Source organism: Chamaea fasciata, unplaced genomic scaffold, assembly GCF_029207755.1.
Source record: "Chamaea fasciata isolate MVZ Bird 193981 ecotype frontalis unplaced genomic scaffold, bChaFas1.0.hap1 SCAF_11, whole genome shotgun sequence".
In the NCBI taxonomy this organism is placed as follows: domain Eukaryota; kingdom Metazoa; phylum Chordata; class Aves; order Passeriformes; family Sylviidae; genus Chamaea; species Chamaea fasciata.
Window position 1 is genome coordinate 21310236 of NW_027094096.1, and position 13955 is coordinate 21324190.

Sequence of the window (13955 nt, forward strand, 5' to 3'; positions counted from 1 at the left end):
TGGGGAATTTGTATCGTTTTCTCTATGTTTGATCAGCGTATACTTTCAGGCCTAATCAACAAGAGATGTTTAATTCGTGAGACAAAGAGCAGACAATAAGCTTGAAGTGATGTCCAGATGTTAGAAAAGTATTTCTAGTATTATGTCGATTTAGATGTTGACAAGGACTGCAAGTGAATCAAAACTGCTGCAACTTCCCACCTGTGGAGCTGCTCCCTCATTTCCACAGGCTCCTGCAGGCACTCCACGCAGTACCAACAAACACCAAAGCTGGAGTTCGAGACTTTATTTGATTCCCTTTAGACACACGTGTTCCTCAAATAAATAGGTATATAAATAAATAACTTAAAATCCACTATGGAAAGCTGTAAAGCACTTGAGTATTTGTTATCCCCTTGATACAGCATTAACAGTTTGAATTGATTCAAACAGTGCACCCAAATAAAATTGGTATGACAGGAAACAACCGGCTGATTCTGTTTTTGCTCGGGGAGCACTGTCTGTCGGAGCTGCCGAGGCGTGTAGATTAAACCCCTTTAGCTGCCGCTGCCCTGCTCCTCCCGCTCTCTGTAGGCTTTGTTCAGCAGCTGGATCTCCTCCTGGTACCCAGCCCTGGCCGAGGGCTGCTTTTGGCTGTTCTGCCGATGAGCCTCCACGGTGTCGGGGATGGAGATGCTGAAGTCGCTGCCGGGGCTGTGCGAGGGGATGAGCAGGGAGTAGGAGGCGCTTTCCCCCAGCTCACAGCACACAAACCTGTTCTCCTTGCGGGAGTAGCGCAGGGAGGGCGACCGTGCCTGCGCGGAGGACTGGCTGATGTTGCTGACGATGGACACGGTGTCCAGCGCCTCCTCGTTGGCGCAGATCTCCAGCACCTCCAAGTGAATCTTAACGCTCGTGTCAGCAAACGCGTCCCGAGGCTCCCCCGGGCTGGGCTCGTGCCCCACGCTTTTGGAGCGGTACACCTCGATTTTCTTGGCCGTGGGGGTTGTTTTGTGCCCCTCGGAGCTAACCTCGTAGGTGGACAAGGAGAGCGTTTTCCCGGAGGGAGCCTGCAGGGACACGGTGCCCTGGAAGGCGCACAGGGGCACGGCCAGGGCTGCTCGCTGCAGGGGACAAGCACAGCGTGTTAGTGCTCGGCACTGCCCGAAGCCCCATCACCGAGCCGCCAGGTGTGCTCTGTTAGCTCCTCATACTGCCTGCTCCTTGCACAATTTTAGACACTCGCTAGTTATGACTTGAAAGGGTACCAAGAGGGGTTTTGTGTTATTATGCACCTTAGTGTATGAGGTCCCAAGTGACTGTGACTCACTATGGAATCTATAGAATATGAAAAACGGAGTTTAAATAGAAGCTGATTCCTTCAGAGCAAGGTTATGTCCTGTTTAATCAAACTCATTGATTTGTCAGACTGGACATGAGACACCTGGAGGGAGAATGAGCAACCTCCACTTGCTGGAATGAACGCTCCAGGTCTGGAGGATGAGACAGTTCCCAGTCACTTAGTGCCTCTTCCTGAAAGTCTTCTCAATTTTCTCTTGAGAAATCAGTATTTACTGTCAAAGTGAAAAAGATCCATCAAGTCTCCTGTGTCACTGCCCAGTCACTAACCAGGCAGACACTGAATGCTGTCATTTCCCACTGGAACAGTTCCAGTGGAAATGTTCAATTCCAGACACTTCTACCTGTTTCTAAAGCACAGAATCCATTTGTCCCTGCAAATCACAATGCTGTGCTCTGGGGAGCACTGTGGATACAAGTGCTGGGACTAAACTCGTGGTTATGAGGCCAAAGGGAGGGATAAATGCATTTATCCTGGGTTTAGGTATAGCCAGGTCACACTGATTGTTACTGGAATTACTTTCAGTATAAATTATTATTAATGAGAACAGAAAATTACCTTTATCATGTCCTTGACACCATTGTTAAATGCCCATTTTTGCTTCTCATGACACATCCGTGGCAATAAATAGGAATCCACCAGCAAACCAGACCCTACTGGTACATCCTGTGGAGTATTTTGCCTCCCACTCCCACGGTTCCCTGCAGTTCAGCTCTTTGCCTTCAGCTCCCACCCTTCCCTCACCAAGTTCCACTCCTTGTGGAGAGCATTCCCCACCTCAGGGCACCCCCCATGCAGCCCCTGCCCACAATGCCTGGAGGATGTTCTGCCTGTCGGCATCTGGGACAGGGATTTCACCACAGAGCTCCATGGACCAGCAAAGACAAAAAAATCCCGGTGAAATAAATCGCAAATGTCCTTATTCCTTCCGGAATGCTGATGCATTCTGAGCAGAGAAACCCCTGCAGAATCGATCAAGAAGATCCCCTCATTGTTTAATTATACATCTCCCTTCCAGAGTTCACAGAAGACGGGAGGAGCTGTGGTTGCCATGAGGCAGAACCTTCCCCACCATCCCCGTGGGTCAGGACCGGGTTCCCTGTCCCGTTCCCTGTGCCTGAGCAGGGTCTGGGCTGGATTCACCAGGAGGATGTTGTCCATAGGGAACAGGCTGGGATGTATCTGAGCCCCACAGCAGCTGAACAGGCTCTGACAGACAGATTTCCATTTGGAAATGGTCAGAGCAGTGTCTGGGGGCTGAGTGGGACACTGGGACTCCATCCCAGCTGGTTCTACAGTGGCTGGTGACAGCCTCAAGCACAAGGCACTCCGTAGACTGTCCCCCACAATTGCTGGTTCCACAGGCCCTGGGACAGGCCAGCAGTGTCCCAGTGAATCCCAGAGGGACTGGAATCTGCTCCTCCTGCTGAGACAGTCTCTGCACAGGGGCAGCCCCAAGAGCACACACAGGCTGTGCCATGTCCGTGTTGCTCCCCCTGGGCCATGCTGCCTTCCCAAACAGAAAACCAGCAATCTAAAACAGCCCTGAGGAGTTTGCATTGCTAATTACTTTGGTCAAACACAGCTTGAGATGAAAAGGGCTATTTTTAGAGTATTTCCAGCAAGGATCCCAGCTTTTGCTTTCCAGAGACAGTGAGTTTTCTGTTTGTTTTAAAATAGAGGCTTAGTCTTCTACTTCCCTAGATATGCAGATTAGCTGCAGTGAAATTAATTACTGCCATGATTTGCCTTTTCTGAGGCTGACTGCAGTAAATGCAGAGCCAAGGGGGGATGGCAGGAAGAGACAAGCTCACCTCAGATGGCCTGAGCCCAGCACTTGCCTTTGGCCTGCCAGTGCAGACAGACCTGGATTTGTATCAGTCAGTACCAGGAGGTGCAACAGAGCATCCAAGGTGAGGACACCTTGGAGGGAAGTGCTGTAGGAGCTGGACGGAGCTCCTGGGCAAATGTTTCTACCCTCGCTATTCCTCTGCAGTTCCAGAAAGAGCCAAGGGCAGCAGAACTGCAGCAGGGAGCCAGCAAGCATCACACAGCGCACATGCCTGTGGGAGCAAAGTGAGGAGATGAAGATGAAATGTTACATCGATTTTCCAGCCACAGGAACCTCTCTGGAAATCAGGAACAAGCTCCAGCCACCGAGCAGAGAGAGCCCCGATGGGAACAGCTCAGCACATCAGCAAGGCTGCAGGCAGTGCAGATTCCCACAGTGGGAGGCAATGAGAACCTTCAAGGCCATCCCTAACTCAGCTTCTGTGCTGGGCCTGGTGCTTAAGGGAATGTTCACAACTTTCCTGCAGCGAGTGAGATGCTGAGTATTTCTCATGTTAAAACAGTCCTGCCTCAGTGAGGTCACTTGCACAGCCTCCCCCTCTCTTTCCTTGCAGGGCACATAAACAGGGCCTGTGCAGAGCCTCTTCAAAGAGCTTCCTTGAGGCAACCCATAGATGAGGCAGAGAAAAATAATCAGCAAGCCTGGAACCAACTGCCAGCCTTGGAGATTTCTGTTGCCTGAGGGCACTGAAGCATAGACAAAATCAGACATGACATATTTACACTCAATCTCTTTAGGAAGGGAGATACATGGGTATTTGATGAGATGTTAAAGGTATTTTTCAAAAATGCAGCCGAGCAGGAGTTAGCAATGACAAGTACAATTTTCTCTCTCCCTCTCCGTTACAGCCATCCTTTCATGTATTCAATAAACCCTGGTGCCTCATTCTCTCATGCCGCTCTTATTCCAGAGAAAACACTTTGATGGAGCAGCTCTACTCACAGAACAGACAATGAAGAGACAAGCAGCTCCACAGTCCTTACTGCCACCCCAAGGAAGTGCCACTCTCCAAGCCCACAGCTTCCAGAGGAAACCAAAGGCATCCTGAGTCCTGTCCTGCTCTTCAAACAGCTCAATCAAACTCTGATCCCACATCCACGGGGATGGCTGCTCTCCCTCCTACTGCCAGTTCTTCCAGCTTCTCCTCCTGGAGAGAAAATCAGCAGCACTCCAGTAAGAGCCCCTGTATCTGTGGGCTCTCAGAAGAACCCCAGTATTTCCTGCAGAAGGTTGTGGCCAGTCAATGCCACGGGGAGTCTCCTTCTTTCACACACGTGGGAAATGCAGAGTGATGAGAACAGAGAGGCTTTTCCTGGACTTTGGGACTTCAGGCAGGATGAATGCAGGAGGCGGTTTTCAGCTTATTAATGTGTGGCCCAAACTGATCTTTCATCCAACATAAACCTGAGCAATGCACTAAAGTGACTTTAACAAAGCTTGCAGGGGTTTCACACTCTGCCCTTTGCCAGTTGCAAAGCAAATGTCAGCTGTGGGGCTCTGGCAGCTCCTGCTGAATGTCAGAACCAGGCAGAGCTGGGGCCCCAAAGCCTGGAACTTTCACCCCACGGGAGCTTTGGTGCCTGGCACTGGGTTATACCTGGGAAGGTGTCAGAAGTGGATGAGTTGTGATTCTTTGTAATGCAGGAAGGGAAGAGTATGTCCAAAAGTGCCATGGCAGGCCCCAGGGCACATAAAACACCCCCAGTCAGCCTCTGCCAGCTGCTCACAAAGAGCTGCTCGTACCTGCTGCAGTCCTGGGGCTGCAGTCAGCTGGCACCAGGGGACATGGGGGAAGGAATTTGTTTTTTAAAACATCATCTGGAAACTCCTGCAATGAGAGGCACAGTTATGAGCCTGATACAGTGATTTTATTAAGCCAGCTGTACATGGCACATGAGGCCCTGGCAAAAACTGGCAGATCAAAACCAGGCTGAGTCATCACTTCCTCTTGCCCCTAAATGCAGGAATTCATCTCTGCACACTGCAACAGAGTGAGCATTGGGTTTTTTATGAAAGGGATGATCAGTCAGATTTGAAATATCAGCCAAATTGCTGCTGTGACTCAGATGATAAACTTGTGTTTATCAGCTGGAGAGAGATTCCCGTATTTTAATACAAAACACATGTTTTCCATCTCCTGTGTGTGTGTGCAAAGGCTGAGCATGAGCTGACCTGGCTCTGAAGTCACCCTGCTTGGAGCAGGGGTTGGATTAGGTGACTTCCAGAGATCCCTTCCACCCTGGAGCCTTCCTGAGCTCCTGTCTCACTGACTTCATGAGGACTCTTACCCCACTCCCACCTACTGGAATGCCCAAGGGCCACTGAATTCCACAGTGGAATTCCCTGGAAAATGTCATCTTTTGGAGAGAAACTTCCTATTCATTCAGATAAAGTAACATAATTCATACTTACTTCTTACCATATACAAGTCATGCAGGTGCACACTAAATAAGAAGACCCCATGATTAAGAAGACAAGTGAGAAATTATTGCAGGGTCAGCCCCTGCACACAGTAACCAGTCTGTGGTTACTGAACTTTATACAATGCCGTGTGTGAGTTTTACTAAAAGACAGGACTAATAGAAGTCTCAATGTCACTAAAAATCATCCCTATTTCATAAATCATTCCTATTTTAAAAGGAATTATCAGAAAAGAATAAATTCCTCCTTTACCTGCCGAGGGTTCCTCTCGGATTTACTCCGGCTCCACTCCCAGTCCGCGAGCTCTGGCGTGTGGCTCTCCTCGTGGAACAGCCTCCACTCTGGTCCCTCAGGGAACGCTGCTGGGTCACACTTTGTGCTCTGGTGGCCCTGGCAGGCCCCTGGCCCAGCAGCAGCGGGGTTTGGGGGCCCAGTGTCCCCAGGGGTGCCCCAGGAGCCGTGTCCCAGGGCCATGGGCACCATCCCGGGGTCAGTGCCCCTGGCAGGCTCCTCGCAGTCAGAACTCACCAGGCTGTGGTAGGATGTGGATTTGCCATCACTGCTGGGGTGGGGAGGGCTCTCCCTGGAGATCCTGTACATTCCATAGCCTCGCTGGAAGGACAGGTTGAACTCAAACCCGCTGCGCTTGGCTGGGCAGGGAGGAAAGAAACCGTGTTAGGGGTTGAGACCAAAAAGAAAAATGAGATTACAAACACAATGCAAATGATGTGCTAAAACACGGAATAAATTATCCAGCTCCTGCTGGAAATAGGCAATTTTCCCTCCATGAAAGAAATGAATTGTTGAGAAGAAAGACTTCTGAGAAGGAACTGCCTTCTAGATGAAGTGCAGTTGTTCTCTGTGGGAAAGTGGCTGAAAGGGCAGCAGGGGCAGCACAGGCCATTCTGCACCTGGATAATGTGTTTAAAGCAAGCGAAAGCCATGCACTGAGGATGGCTTTTCTCTAAGATCCTGTAGTTCTTTCTCCCTGAACAAGGAGGGAATGGCAGGAATTCATCCACTGAAGGCAGAGGATTTTCACTCCTGAGAATGGGAAACAACTCCCACATCTCAGAAATGTTTAGCCCTTAACATTTGCAGCCGAGACCAGATGATCCCCGTGAGTCCCTTCCACCTGACCCACTCTGTTCCTCTAGCTGTTTTTACATAATGCCCAAGATAAAACAGGGCTCTGGAAGGTGCCAAGAAGGTGAACAGGGAAGGTCTGGCAACCTCTGCTGCACCAAGGCAACCCTTCCACCCTTACCTGTGGCATCTTGTGAAGACACTGCATAGGAGCTCCTCCTGCAATTGATGATGCAGCCGCAGGGCAGGTGGAGCCAGTGCTGTGACAGGACAAACACCGGCGTGACTGTGGCAGCCAGCACGGTCAGCAGGAAGCTCAGGGTCTCAAATGAAAGGCTCTGCAGCCCAGTGATGTACTGGACAGCCACCTGTGTCTGAAAGGCAGAGCATTTTGAAATTTAAATCACTCTGGGCACATGAGATGCTTCCAGGAACAAAGAGAACATCTCGCTATGAATATGCCACCACTGTAAGACGCAGATTGTCATTAGTGTTTGCTGAGGGCAACAGTTGTGGCTCCAACAGACAGCAGAGGAAACATGCTGACTGCTCTCCTCTCATGCTGCATTTCTCAGAAAAGTCCCTACTGAAGCTAAATATAGATGGTGAGCACCACTGAACAGCTCCCAGTGCCAGCCAGTCCCATGTGGAACCGAGGAGCCCCAGCCTCACACACCCGAGGGCAGGGGTAAGTGCCCCAGTCATTCCCTGTTCCCCACGGATCCCTTTCTCAGGTTCCTGTTCCCAAACACACACACATGCACACAACAGCACTCCCTCCCGCCCCAGCACTACCGTGTTTACAAAGGCACCACCAAACTGCATTTTTCTACCAAACTCCTATTTTTTAACCCAAAGGATGTGTCTCAGAGGACAGGACAGAGGGGCCCTTAGCTCAGTCCCCAGCCCCAGAACGCTGAGCAAACCCTGTCCCACAGCTGGTGGTGCCAAAGGGGGACCTCACTGCCCCAGGTATTCGTGTGACATGAATGTGTGATGAGAGAGCGTCAGAGAGATCACCCAGGCTCTGCCAAAGCCGCTGGGCACCAGTTAAACGCATGCGGTGACACGGACCTGCTGGAGAGGACTTCTGCTGGCACAACTACACTACGAGGAACAACTGCAATGGCCACAGTTCATCTGTTTCAATCCATGGCCCACAGGTGACATCCCACTGAAATGTAAGTGAGCATTGGAAAGTGAAGCCAGCCGAGAATTTACCATCATTGGGAGCCAGAGAAGGACTTTGGTCAGTGCCAGGATCAGCGAGAATCGTTTCTGGGCAAAGCCCACCGTGAAGCTCCTGCCGTGTGCGCTGCTCTCAGCCACGCCCTTCCCAAAAACCGCCTCCGAGCTTTGGAGAGGCTTCAGGGTTTTGTCCCCAGGGTCCAGCAGGGCCAGCGGAGGGGCAGCAGCCCCGCAGCCCCACGGCGTCCCGGGGGAGGTGAAGGCTGCAGAGCCCTGCGGGTGCTCGGTGTGCAGCAGCCGCGGCTCACCTGAGCACAGCAGGCGCAGCGAGAGGGGAACGGCCAGCACCGCCAGGAGGGAGAGGCACAGCGAGTACACGACCACCACAAACAGGATGTAGGAGCTGCCACAGTCGGCGAAGCAGCCCCAGGACGTGGGCATGTACCTGCCCCAGCCACAGAGAGGCAAAATGCACAGCAGCAGGCTGACAGTCCAGATGGTGGGGATGGCCCACAGCACGCTCACACGGCGCTTGGAGGAGCTGCAGCTCAGGGTCCCGGACGTCCTGAGGGTGTAGAAGTTGTAAGAAACTATAAGAGACCCTTTCAGGTTGCTAGAAATGCCCTGGAATAAATACATAAACGCTGAGGTGGTGCACAGAGGCTGGGGGAGGACTTCGCTTGACCACTGCATGAGCATGAAAATAATCACTGGCACGATGCTGATCAGATCATCTGCTGCCAAAGAGGTCACAATCATCGAAACCGTGGTTTTGTTCTGCAGTTTCAGCAGGGAAACTAGTGAATAAATGCTGCCCAGAAGGGCTGCGAGTGCAATGGCAGAAGTCAAGCAGAACAAAAAGATATTCCAAGTTCTCTGCTCACTGTGTTTGTCCATGAGGCTGTGATTCTCAGTGAAGCTCGTCTCATTGAGTGACAAATTGCCAGGAGTTACCGACATTGTCCTGGGCATTTTTTTCTTTGCCTTCTCACTGATTCTGCAAGTTTTCATCAGCTGAAACCAGAACTGTCAGCTCCACATCCCAAGTTTCTTTGTTTTCCTAGACTCTCCTTTGTGGCATCTGATGAAGAAATATTCAGGTGGCAGCACCCCTAATGACCAGAACTCATGCTCTCAAAAAGCCAGGCAACAATGAAGCAGCAAAGGTGCTGAAAAAATGGAATTCTTCAGAAGGGTTCCCGTGCTGGCAGACGGCGGAATGGGGCTGCCGAGGTGTCCCCATGCCGTTCCCCTGGGGATGGCGGGCACTGCCCCGCTCAGGAGCGCGGCTGGAGGCGAGCGGTGGCTCGGGCACACACACGGCAGGACAGGCTGCCGGGGCTGCGGCAGGGAGGAGCCGGTGCCGGCAGGACGGCAGAGCCGACACCGATGGAGGCAGGATGCCGCCAGCCCCGGCTGGATGGGCAGCCCGGGCAGGGTCCCGCCAAGCCACACCTCCGAGCCGGCCCCGGAATCCAATGCAAACACGGCGAGCTGATGTCAGCCGAGGATGTCACTCCCCGAGCCCCGAGCTGCTCCGGGGCTCGCACACGGGCTGCAGTGCCCGCATCCCTTCCGGGCTCAGGGGGTGCAGGACGGGCTCTGCCCCCCGGCACTGCCAGTCCCAGGGGCTCGGGGGGTGCAGGACGGGCTCTGCCCCCCGGCACTGCCAGTCCCAGGGGCTCGGGGGGTGCAGGACGGGCTCTGCCCCCCGGCACTGCCAGTCCCAGGGGCTCGGGGGGTGCAGGACGGGCTCTGCCCCCCGGCACTGCCAGTCCCAGGGGCTCGGGGGGTGCAGGACGGGCTCTGCCCCCCGGCACTGCCAGTCCCAGGGGCTCGGGGGGTGCAGGACGGGCTCTGCCCCCCGGCACTGCCAGTCCCAGGGGCTCGGGGAGTGCAGGACGGGCTCTGCCCCCCGGCACTGCCAGTCCCATGGGCACACGGATGCTCGGGACACGCTCAGGGCCACCCTCGGGAACAGCACGGAGCTGTGTCAGGCAGCCCGCTGGCATCTGCCCTCTGCCCGCTCAGCTCAGCCAGGGGTCTGGAAACTTCCATTCCTCGCACCACCCCAACCCGAGCTTCCTCTGGGGCTGCAAAACTGCTCTGCTGTACCCTCAGCCATCACAGGCACCCTGCCCCGACGGCAGAGAGCAACACGGACTTCCTGCAAGTTCCCTCAGGATCTTCCTCCTCACGCATTTCCCTGCCCCTGATTCCTTTCTTCCCCTGCCTCTCGGCAGCTTTCTGACACGGCGGGCAGAGCAGCCCGTCCCGTGCCTCCTGTTTGTGTTTGGAGGGAAATGTCCGTCAGTGTTCTTGGGAGGAAAGGCACTTTTTATTGCCTTGCCCATTCAAGGCAGGTGACATTCAGTTTGTCTTCTCACACAGTGTATCTGTGATCTGAACTGCACTCTCTGTGGCAGCTTTTATCATAACTGCAATATAGTGAAGGTTTCCTCCAGTTATCACTGCCCCCCATGTCCCGAATTTTCTAAAGGAGCAGGGCTAGAATTTGGGTTTGATTTTGGGTTTGCTGTGTCGCTGTAGCAGCAGTAGGACACCTGTGACCCAGTGTGTCAGTGAGGTCACACCCACACTGAGCAAACCCAGCCATGGACACTGCTCAGGAACCACTCCTGCTTTGGAACGTCTGTGGCATGTTGGAGAAGAAAACAATGACACCACACCACTGGGGAAAACTGCACAGGGAGGGTAAAACGTGGAAACCAGACTGCTGAGGAAACTGTTATCCCTTTCTGAAGGGAGGGGATAGAAAAAGAAGATGGCAGATGCTTGGAGTGACCCAGCTGTGACCTCATCTGGAAGTAGCAGAAAATCAGCTGTGTGCATGGAACTTTCTTCAATAATGATAAAAGTAATGGCTGCAAGAATCATGTGTAAAACTGTACATTTCCTTGCCCACTGTGTATTCCCAAGAGCTCAGCTGTGGGTCGTCTCAGCCCTTCATTGCTCCATCTTTACTTCCCCATCACCTTCTCTCCCACTCAGCTCCAAGGAAGGCAGAGGGAGCAGACTGGGAAATTCAGCCCCAGGAGCTGCGATCAAATCGAGTGTTAATGGCAGGTTGAAAGCTCTGGAACCAAATTCTGCCTCTAGAGAACCAGGAACTTGTGTAAGAGCAGGGCTGGTTAGCACTGCTCTCACCTACACCCTGCATTTGATGGGGAACCTTCAGCCCAGGGCTCCAGGGCTGCCTCCAGCTGTAATTCCTGGGAATCTGTGCCTTGGGAAGAGCCCTGGCAGGGTCAGACTCTGCATTCTGCAGGGCACAGAGCCCCACATCCCCGAGGGAGGGATGCTCAGGGGATGAACACCTGACAAGGCAAAGCTCTGCCCTGGGGCTCTACCCTGGCTAGGAGGGTTCAGACTGGGAATGTGGAATATTGAAAGATCCATCCAGAAAGGAGGTGCAGAGCTATGCCACTGACATCAAGCATTTATTAATGATTCCAGTCAAGAGAAAGAACTCATTAATATTTTAATGAGATTGTGAGGGGAAACCTCCCAAACACCATAAAATCACACTTAGCAAGCAGCCTTTCAGCTGCAGGGACAGTTCCAGCCTCTCTGATCTGCGGTTCTGAGAGTCAGACTGTGACAGAGACTGCAGAAGCCAGGCTTAGTGCCAGCACAGGCTGGTCAGAGTGTGTCAGCAGGATACAGGGACGATGGAAAGCCTTGCCATAAACATCTTCTCCATCAGCCTAGATGGAAACCATGGCTCGATGCCTCAGAGATGAAGGTTTCAGAGAAAGATAAAAGAGATAATTAATGCTTGAGAAGAAGCCCAAGTATTTTCAAACACTGAACCTTTTCAATTCACGTGTTTCTCTCGTTCCCTGGGGCTGATGACAAACTGGACTCTCCTCACAGGGACGTGGAGGCTCCATCAGTGTCACTGTTGGTAAAACAGCCATCACTGGGGACCCCTGGGCACACCCAGCTCCTCCAAGGGAGCCCCAGGCCCTCATGTGAGCTTTATCTGGGGACAAAGAGGGACCCGAGTGCTTCTGCCCTGCAGGTTGCAGAGGCAGGGAGCAGCAGCTGTCCTGGGAGCAGAGTGGGCTGTGTTCCTCACCACGGCATGGTGCTGCTCTATTTTATTTTATCCAACATTTCCCACATACATTAGCAGGTGTGGTTCCCATTATCCTGGTTTCTGCAGGGACAGAAACTGGTCTGTGCTGGGAGAGCTGAGGAGATGAGAACTGAGGATCAGCAGCCCCTTACACAGCCTTAGCTTTGCAGAACATGTACTTATGAAATATGCATGTGCTGAGAGGTGATTAGGATGCAATTCCTCATTTCGATTAAAATGCTGCTTCCTTTATGTTTACTGAGCTTCACAAAACAGCCTGATTTGTATGCTTACATGGAATTTTTTGTGGGGTTTTTTTAACAAACTAAATTTAACTTCACTGCTATGTGTGCAAAAATGAATGCAAATATGCAACTTTCTTTAGTTTACAGTTATTAACCTCAGAGATAAACTGTTAAGTCCAAGGCCAAAATGATGGCTTTATTTTTGGGCTGGGGTGTTGGCATTATTTTCAATCACCTGGAACACTTTTTGCCCAGGATTACATGCCCAGATGCTGCCACATGCATTGGAAAAGTAGGTTACTGTTAGACCCTGAGCCTAAGTTAGATAACCCCATTTTCAGTATCCCATCAAAAGCCTTTACTGGTGGAACTCCTCAAGTTGTTAGGATCTGCAAAAAAATTCATTGTCTAGAGAAAATTGAAACTCGTTTGGAGTAAGCTGCATTAGATGGCAAAATGGGTCTTTCTTTCTCACAAATGGCAGGAAACAAGCCTTAGGGGACAGAAAGGAGATTTATTTCATAGGAAAAGGTGCAGTAATTTTGTTTTCCTGGCCATTTTACCAGTGCTTTTATAGCAGATTTTGTATTATTCACTCCTGTGCCGGCACTCCACCAGGGCCTGACAACATCCAGTGGCACAGCGTTCTGAAATTGAGCTGGCTCCTGAATCAGATTCCGTTATTATTTTAATGTCTCATATATCACTGCCTCTGAAAGACCTGCCAGAAACCTTTTCACAGTGAAGATATCACTGGTCTTTGAGCCCCTAAGAGTGTCCTAGCTGCTATCCTATTTTGAGACAGTAAAGTTCCTATTTCTTTGACAATGCCCAGCCTCCCTTCAGTCCTCAATTTCAACTAAAACAGAACAAAGATCTTAAGGCAATGTTCTGGTATCACTCACTGGCTGTCTCTAACCTTCAGCAACAGGCACTGGGAGAACTGGGGATGGTCAGGTTTGGCACAGCTCCTTGTTCAATGAGAACACGTCTCTTAAATCCCCCCAAATCTCTTCCGACAGAAGGTGTTGCTGAATTCTTCCCACCAGAAAAACGTCTGCCAGTGCCAGGATCTCTCCACTCCATTTTGCCTGCTGATAGGAGAATTCATGGGAGTAGCTGTGATTTCGTTCACCACTCTTCAGTGAAATATTAATGAGCTTTTTTTATTCTCCTCTGCTTCTCAGAACTGTTCCACCCTTTGTCTCCTGCCAGATTTGAACGAGGATGACAGCAAAGGTCACCATGACAATGGTAACTGTGAACTGCTTAAGCACAGGATGGATTTAGCACTGAGCATTGCCAAGGCCACTTACAGATGTAGTAGGAACCTTAAATGCCCACTTATGTTCCACTGAAAAGATTTCAATCAAACAGCAAATCACGATCAGAGCAGCAACTCCCTGTGGGGCACCTGGGGCACTTAATGCGAGTGCAGCACTGCAGCCACGAGCAGACAATAAATATTGGTCTCTAGAAATGTTTAGAAGATATTTAAGAGAAAAGACATTGAGGTAGAAAAAGGAAACAAAACGACTAAGCCAAATTCTTGTGGAAATCATATCACAATCCAGAAAAACTGGAGTCAGTGGCTTCCCAAAGGCACAGAAAACGGCACACGTTGTCCCAACACAACTGCAAGTTGCAAAACAAGTTGCAGGTGAAACAACAGAAGGAACATCTGCAGTGCAAATGAACAGCCCCGTGTGTTCCTGCTCAGGG

General features: G+C 51.4%; 1 protein-coding gene across 1 annotated transcript; it reads right to left on the reverse strand.

Annotated features, from left to right (window-relative positions):
* Positions 1-271: 271 nt before the first annotated feature.
* GPR149 (G protein-coupled receptor 149) lies at positions 272-8858 on the reverse strand. The gene is made up of 4 exons (XM_066193900.1): positions 7920-8858; positions 6880-7072; positions 5865-6262; positions 272-1103 (listed from the first exon to the last, which is right to left on the reverse strand). The coding sequence occupies exons 1-4, from the start codon at positions 8856-8858 to the stop codon at positions 537-539; spliced, it is 2097 nt and encodes a 698-aa protein (XP_066049997.1). The 3' UTR covers positions 272-536.
* Positions 8859-13955: the final 5097 nt, after the last annotated feature.